The 7,725-nt window shown below is 52.8% G+C and overlaps 3 protein-coding genes across 3 annotated transcripts; all 3 read right to left on the reverse strand.

Moving 5' to 3' along the window:
• Positions 1–1,674: 1,674 nt before the first annotated feature.
• Positions 1,675–2,017, reverse strand: AAFC00_004653 (uncharacterized protein; the record flags this gene model as incomplete). Its single annotated transcript, XM_069348573.1, has 2 exons — positions 1,675–1,855; positions 2,004–2,017. The coding sequence occupies 2 exons, from the start codon at positions 2,015–2,017 to the stop codon at positions 1,675–1,677; spliced, it is 195 nt and encodes a 64-aa protein (XP_069196748.1).
• A 1,357-nt stretch (positions 2,018–3,374) lies between these two features.
• AAFC00_004654 (uncharacterized protein) lies at positions 3,375–4,616 on the reverse strand (the record flags this gene model as incomplete). Its single annotated transcript, XM_069344330.1, has 1 exon — positions 3,375–4,616. The coding sequence occupies one exon, from the start codon at positions 4,614–4,616 to the stop codon at positions 3,375–3,377; it is 1,242 nt and encodes a 413-aa protein (XP_069196749.1).
• Positions 4,617–5,192: 576 nt separating this feature from the next.
• Positions 5,193–7,525, reverse strand: AAFC00_004655 (uncharacterized protein; the record flags this gene model as incomplete). The annotated part of the gene is made up of 3 exons (XM_069344331.1): positions 5,193–5,975; positions 6,032–6,739; positions 6,791–7,525. The coding sequence occupies 3 exons, from the start codon at positions 7,523–7,525 to the stop codon at positions 5,193–5,195; spliced, it is 2,226 nt and encodes a 741-aa protein (XP_069196750.1).
• Positions 7,526–7,725: the final 200 nt, after the last annotated feature.

The raw sequence follows: 7,725 nt of genomic DNA on the forward strand, positions 1-7,725 counted from the left end.
GCAGCCGCAACAAACACCGCCTCCACGATAGTCGCTGTGATCGAAGCCACGCTGTGCAAAGTACACAGCGTCAGATGTACCGGTTGTGGAATATGCTGCACTGCAGAAAGTACCGCGGGAAGACTATACGATGGTACAAACCCCAGTACGGCAAGAAACGTCGACGGCCGAGGACGAAACGTGGGGCGGCGTATACACAGTCGGATCAAGAGGCGCAATTCAGATCCCAATTAAGATGACGAGGAGAAGTTTATTGATACTGCGAAAAAAAGACAAGAAAGAGAAATGGGGAGACCGCCACATCCGAAGAAGCTGTCACGATAACGAGAAGTCAGGGCAATGGTATTCTACCAAAGGACATGCATTCTGTGTGTATGTGTGTCTTCTGTCAAAATCGAGACTTTGGCACGCGCAGCCCTTCAGCACAACGACGAGCTGGCCACGAAGGAAAGAGGAGGATGGCAGATACCTGATTTGCTCATGGTACCCACAGCATTCCTGAATGTGCGATGTGCAGTTCTACAGAGTCATCTTTGGACCACACATGAGGGGTCCGCATCAAGAGAATGGAGAGCCTTTGCTTATATGGCAATTCAGGATGGTCAGAAACGATGAAATGGGGTTTTTCGTTGCGATGCCTTGCTATCGAAGCGAGAAATTGCCAATTGTTGACTCACGACAAGCTTCGGGCATCTTTGCCTTGGGAAAACACTTTCGTCCGTCTCTGCAGAGCTCAACATGGCTAGATTCCGTCATCTGCGTTGCTGATGTTGTGTCTCTGGACCGGGCTTAATATCCAGGCTCAGTCACAAAGGTTCAATCGGCCTCGAGTCTACACCTATCGCTGCAGATGAGACCCGCTCGGTTGTCGTGAACAGATCGGAGACGTCGTGCAGCAGGAAACGGACGCACTAAGACGTATGTTCCGACAGCGCTTCAGACAGCGCTGCAGCGTGGTTGGAGGAAAGACAGCTGCGCAGGGGATGTAGCAGGTGTTGCACCTCGGCTTCTTTCTTTCGTGGCAGAAAGCGTTCTGGAAGGCGCAGAGATATTCGAGGCCTAGTAACCACGCAATGAAAAACAAAAAGGCGATTTGTCTTGAGAAACCATGTCGTAATTCACCCGGGATCCCAGACTTGGACGCAGTGTGCATACCTATACAAGTCCGGATACGTGAGACATGTATATGTAACGTAACGCACAAGACGTTGCGGGAAGGCAACATGAGCTCGGCGCTGGCATCCAGCTTGTATTTGATCGAAGGCAGCACCGTCGATGGGGTTCCAAGGTACGAAGTTCTTTGGAAAAGGGCGCCGGATCCGATACTTTTCATGATGAGAGGTGGATATGCAGCATTACATTTCTCCCTTCAAGAACGTTGGCGATATCGGTGGGTGGTGGTGGTGGGGTGGGGGGTGTACTTCAACCCAGCAATCGGAAGGCGATGCGTTGTTCTTAGATTCACATTGTTCAGGGCCGTGATTTGGTTCTGCGTTCCAGAACCCAGGGACCACCAGGAGCCAGAAGCACAGCACAGCACAGCACAGCACATGGCCGCCTCCCCTGCATCCAGCACCTCTCCCAAGCAAAAGAATCTCTTCCATCCCATGGCGCGCCGCCCCCCCCCGCCCCTCCTCGATCCACAGGGCGCCAATACCAAAAAGCCAACAACATCTAAGGATCGACAACCCGGATCTTCGGCATCTTCCTCTCGAGCTCCTCGCGGTCCTTTTCCGTCGGCGTGAACCCCAGAGTCTGCTCCGCTTGGTCCGAGAGGTATTGTCCTGCCAGCGCCCATGCTATCAGGCCTGCGCCGGCGTAGATCCGCGTGCGCGGGGTGAGGGTGCGGTAGTATCTGTTTTGGGGAAGCGTTAGGGTTCCGTCGCTGGGGCGTAAGGGGCGTTGGGGGGGGGGGGGAGCATGTAGAGAGAGAGGGGAATGTAGTCGATGTGCTTGCTAGCCGGTGTGATATTGCAGTGTTGGCTGAAAAGGAGAAGACTCACTGCCAGAGACCCATGGCTGAAATGCAAAATCACCAGTTAGACAGAATGAAATACACCTTGTTTCTCCCTCAGATAACCACCAAACAATATACAAGAGCTCAAACCACAACCGGGTGTGCTCAAGACCTTAGAATAGGAAACAAAAGACAATAAAGCGCAAGTTTCCGCTCAAGAATATCAAACACAACGAGAGAACTGTAGCGTCGTCAATTCAATCCTTAACGACCAGAGCAAACACAAGGTGTGCAACAGCAGCTGGCTATCCAAGACGCGGAGAGATGGAGAGAGAGAGAGAGCAGCAGTACTTTAGTACAGCAGTAGTAACAATTGCCCTCTGCACGGCTTTACCGTTACTTTTTGAACTTCCGGCAGAGACGGCGGAGGTTGATGCGATTGGCGGTTATGTGTGGGGCGGTCGGGCAGAACAAATGCGGCTCTGCTTATTAGCTACTTCTTTCACTCAGACGCTGCCCCTGCTTTAGGTAGTCGGACTGGACCCCGAGGATTAAGAGTGGATAACGATTTACCTTGTCATCTTGTGGAGATCACGCACCTAGGTGAATATACAGAATAGACAAAAACAGCTGTGAGCCGCATTGGGAAGATCTACATATTAGCTATAAACGCCGTGAACGCAAAAGAGCACGGTAGATCGTACGCTTAGTTGCTCGAGTACAGTAGTATATGGTGAGTGGTAAGGTGAGTAACGCAAGGTGATAAGACTCTCCGAGCTCGGGGATAAGATAAGATAAGATAAAACAAACGCCGCACCTCGATCCGACCGACGCCTTCATTGTGGACATTTGTATTTTTTTTTGTCGTCGAGGAGCCCCGCGATTTCATGAGGTTTGTACTTGTACAGTGAGGTAAGGTAGGTACAGTACAGTAACTCTGACGAACCTTGTGCGGCATCCGGACCGTGAGCGCAGCTGGGCCTTAGCTTTGGCCTGAGGTAGTTCTGAGTGTTTGATTATTATCCAGGGTACTGGTAGTGGGGGGTTTTGGCTATTGGTTGTAGACGAGGATATATGCGCGTATAACATCGTGTAGTATATCAGAACAACAAATTGGTGTAGGCGAATGCCTGTAAGCATGAAAAAAGGAGGATACTAGGTAGTCCAAATCTTCAATGTACAGTACCGGACTTCCCCCCACTTGAAGAACGAATACATGGGGGCAGGCAGGTTCGGGTGTATCACCGAAGAACCATAGATTTTGATGGTTATGTAGAAAAGAAAAAGGAAGAAAAAAGACCTGTGCGTTAATTGTCGAACACGTTAACGGCTTACTATGCCTCTGTACCTTACATGCCTTCAAGAGAGATGCTCCTTTCCACAACCATCGTCGTTGCTCAATCTCATCGAAGTAATCCTACCGCGGCAGACCACCAGTGGAATAACCACGTGGTTTACTATGCGTTGTCGGACTCTCAGCGTGCTCATGACCATCATGCATATCCTCGGCCAGCTCGGTGGCTTCGGAATCCAGACTGTCGTGGTCCAGCTGCTGCTGCTGTTGTTGCTGCTGCTGCGAGACTCTATCAACGAACGGTGTTTCGCGCGTCGCTGCGTGACGAGGTAGCGAGGACGGTGGGATATGGACTATGGGCGGACTGCTGGACGGGCCGCGTTGCATGGGCATGAAGCGACCCGAGAAGATGTTGGGCGTCATGTCGGGTGCTGATAGGAGGCCTAGTCCGTAAGGCATGCCGCTGCCTTGGGCGACTGTCCTGACCCGCGGATGAGAAGGGGGTGAGGTCGGAGGGGTAGTGTTATTGGCGTCACTGCTGCGCTGGAAGTCGAACTGCACCTCGCGACGAGCTGGATAGGGCGTGGCTTGCTTCGGGGAATCGGGCAGTCGCAGGCGAGAAAAGGGCACGTTGACTTGATTCGTGCGCACCTTGTAGATGGCGACTTTGAGGCGCATGTTCAGCATTTCGGCGCGGGATCGAAGACTGTCAGAGGCGGAGAGAGCGTGTTGTCGGGCTGTTGCTGGCGTGTGAGTGGTGTGGGCGGCGACTGAGGGGGCCACGAAATTGAGAGCTTGCGATGCCAGGGCTTGTTGAGATGAAGGATCATAATTGATCAGTGAATCGAAAGATCCTCTCGTGCGATTCGAGTCCTGTGACCCGCGCCCGCTGTCTTCGTCAGACTCCTTCTCAGGACTGCGTCTCGCGTCATTGTTGGATGTTGGAGGTGGCAAGTGCCTCGAGGACGACGAGAAGGAGGAAGCATCGTCAGGTCTCCGTCTCGCAAATGCAGAGACATTGCTCGTGACCGATTGCCCTTGTGATAGACGCCTTCTCTTGAGATATGTGAAGCCCTTTCCACTGTCCAGGATATCCTTGAAGCCTCTCTTCAGCGGGCTCAGCGACGACGACGACGACGACACACTCTTCATGCCGAGGTCGAGCTCACTATCGCTGGTCTTTCCTTTCGCGATGGGTTTATTTGGCGTGAGATCTCGCAACGCGGGTCTCCCGAGTGATTTGTTCACGTTCATATTGGCGAATGGCCCGGGTTTCGTTGCAGTCATCTTCCGAGGCGTGTTGTTCGCGTTTTCCATGTTCTCGTCGACAATGTGTTGAGCTCGGCCTTGTGTGGTCGACGCCATGCTTGAAGTGCTGTGCTTTGGTGCGATACTACAAGCCTTTTCTGCTGTATCACTCGTGATAGCCAGAGATCAGATCACTTCTCCGATCTCCAAGCAAGTAGCACGTTGACGGTCAAACCCTCTGGTAGCAACTATGATAGAAGACGACTGTTTGCGACAATTGGTGTATTATTTGGATCGAGTCAATGACCGGGAAATAGGGAGGAGGCACAAGACTCGCTGGAGCAGCGGGATTGAACCAAACCAGGAGCTTGTGGGGGGCTTTTGGCGTTCCCTTAGTGCATCATCATGCATGAACCTTGACGGCACTTTTAGACGACCAACGTTTCTCTATCTTACCTTACTGTCCCTTGCCTACAGTACACTAGACCTAATCAGACTCTGCTTCTTTCTCTTGTTGCAATTAGACCCGTTTGCACTATGGTGTTATTTGTATGAGAGCGACAGACGACCGTTATAATGCCTTTTACCATGCCATGGGAATCATCAAAAACCACGCGCTGGTGCAGAAACGCTCATAAAAATGATGGAAAAGAACAGGAAGCAAGCGCGCGCCTCTCTCTCTCTCTCTCCTTTTCATCGAGTCTCGTCCGAGTCCATCATGTTGACTGCCCCCATCATCCCCGTAACGTGTTGTGCCTCTCTGGCTGCGGGATAAGAAGCCCCGCTGGCGTCGACATTGCCTATTCCGTTTCGCTGCACTGACCCTGCCCCCGAGGGACCTTGTTGTGGAGGTGTGGCTGTCCGACTCATCGGGTGTGATCCGGCGTAGTTCGATGCATGTGCCCACATGACTCCACCCATCCCAGTCCACGATTGTGTTCGCGTCGGCGCTCTTTGTTGAGGCAGCATGTTAGGTAGCAGACCAAGACCATGTGGCGTCGTCATGGCAAGCGCATTGTCGTTCCCCGGTGTTGAGTGTACTCGAACGTCCAGGAAAGCCTCTGGTGACCCTTGACCTACTAATCCCATGCGCTCATCGCCTTGCGCATCCACCGGCATCTCCTCGTCCTCCATCTCCTCGTCGTCCACACCATCGTGATCGACGTGCGGCCAGTGTGTCAGATTCGTGCCAGCCATCTGTCGATGCGTCGGTGGCACAGGCACCTCACCATCCTCGTCGTCAGAGTCAACAATGCCGGTTTCTAGAGCGGCATCCGTGCCTCCTCCGTTGAGATATTCCCGAAGACGAGCGACCCCGGTGCCAGAAAATACACAGAAGACTTCGCGCTGGTGATCATTAAACTCCGAAGGCGCCTCGCGACAGAAGACGGTGAGGTCGTCTCGCAAGAAAGCCTGCACGCCGGTCAGGGATAGATGCGTGAGACGCGGACAATTGTTGAGCAGAGTATGGATGCCCTGTCAATGTGCGTCAGTATCCAAGAGTAATCACAAGGAACCAACGTCAAACTTACGTCAAGCGTCAACTGGGTGCAGTAGCTCAGATGAACCCTCTCCAACGCGCTGACGCCATGCGAACGCTCCTTTGGTCGACTCATGATCCGGCCGCCGTATGTGGCGAGCGCTTGAATGCTTCGATCCGTTATGCCTGCACACTTGACAAGCCCGACGCGCTTGAGCTTGGGAAGGTTGGCCAACTGCGTTATGCTGACATCAGTAAGATTGCTGCAGCAAGCCAGGTCGATGTAGCGGATTCTGTTGCAAGCTTTCGCCAGCGCGACAATGGAAGCGTCGGTTATGCGCGCGCAGTGGCCAAGGTGAATGTAGTGCAAGTTCTTACCCAGCCTCGTGATTGCCCAAACGGCACGATCGGTGAGCTGGCGGCACTTTGCGAGAATCAAGTTTCTCAATCTCGGACACAGGGAGACGATCTTCTCGATGGCTTTATCACCGAGCTCTGAGCAATCAGTAAGATCGAGTATGCGGAGAGCATCGAACAGCGGTGTCTTCGCCGGGATAGAGAGGAAAGCAAAATCGGTGATGCCAGGACATCTGGCAAGGCGCAATTCGCGAAGAGCGGGACAGGAGGTCATGAGCGCAGTGATGGAAGTGGATTCGAGTAGCGGTAGATCGTAGAGATCGATCTCTAATAAATGTGTGCTGTTGTCGGCAACAGTCGTTATGGCATTGTCGGTGATTTGCGCACAGCTATTGCATTTGAGCTGGAGAGGGGTTAGCAACATTGATCCTGAGTATTGAATATTGCAACAAACCCTTTTGAGATGCCTGCAGTTCTTAGCAACGGCAATAAGCGAAGCATCTGTCAAGTTCCGACACCCAGTGATGTTCAATCCTTGTAGGCGCAAGCAATTATCAGCAACGACCATGAGGGTCTCGTCCGTGAGCTCGCTCAATCCGGTGACGTCCAGGGCTATGAGACTCTTGTTGCCCTTTATTAGGGGCATGAGGCTCTCATCGTGGAGTTTTGTGCAGTTGGTCAGGGTCAGGCGTTCGATGCGCTTGCAGCTAAGGAAGCCGTGTAGGGTGCCATCGCTGACCTGACTGGCCAGAGTCGATAGATTCAGTCTTTTGACGAGGTCCTGGTAGGCGAAGAATTTGTCTGCCTTGACGATGGAACGAGCGACGCTCTGGACTGCTCTCCAGTTGTTGGTCTGCGGTCGATGCCATAGCAATCCCACGCTATTCCTCGCCCATTCTTTTGACACTAGTGTGCATGAGCGCAGGTCCGTCGTTGACGAGAGACGAGAGAAGATGGCTATGAGGAGCTCTGCAGGTAGACGATAGACGGGCGAAACGCGACATCGTTCTTCGTATTCTGCGTTGCTCATCTCCTCAGGGGGAACCGAAGGAGCCAGGGAGGAAGCCGAGTCGTTTGCTTGCATCATAAATGAGTCATTGTCATCGTCCACTCCGCGCTCTGGCGAGGTTGAAGACGAGGACGAGTTGGAGGCATCCGACATGCGATGCTGCCGTCGAGCTCGTGACATGATGGCTTTGTGTTACTCCCTGTCTCTTGATATTGACTTCCTCGAACGCTTGTCCAGCGTTCTTCACGCCTCTCACACACTCTTTATGGTCTTTGCGGAAGCAGAGCGCACTTATTCGAAAGAGTGACCGAACGCAGAGAGTGGTGTTATAATTACTACTGATGCCGCCAACAAGGGGGTGGGAGTAGAAGCGATAGTAC

The sequence above is a fragment of the Neodothiora populina genome, assembly GCF_041146345.1.
Source record: "Neodothiora populina strain CPC 39397 chromosome Unknown canker_contig_3, whole genome shotgun sequence".
NCBI classification, from domain to species: Eukaryota; Fungi; Ascomycota; class Dothideomycetes; order Dothideales; family Dothioraceae; genus Neodothiora; species Neodothiora populina.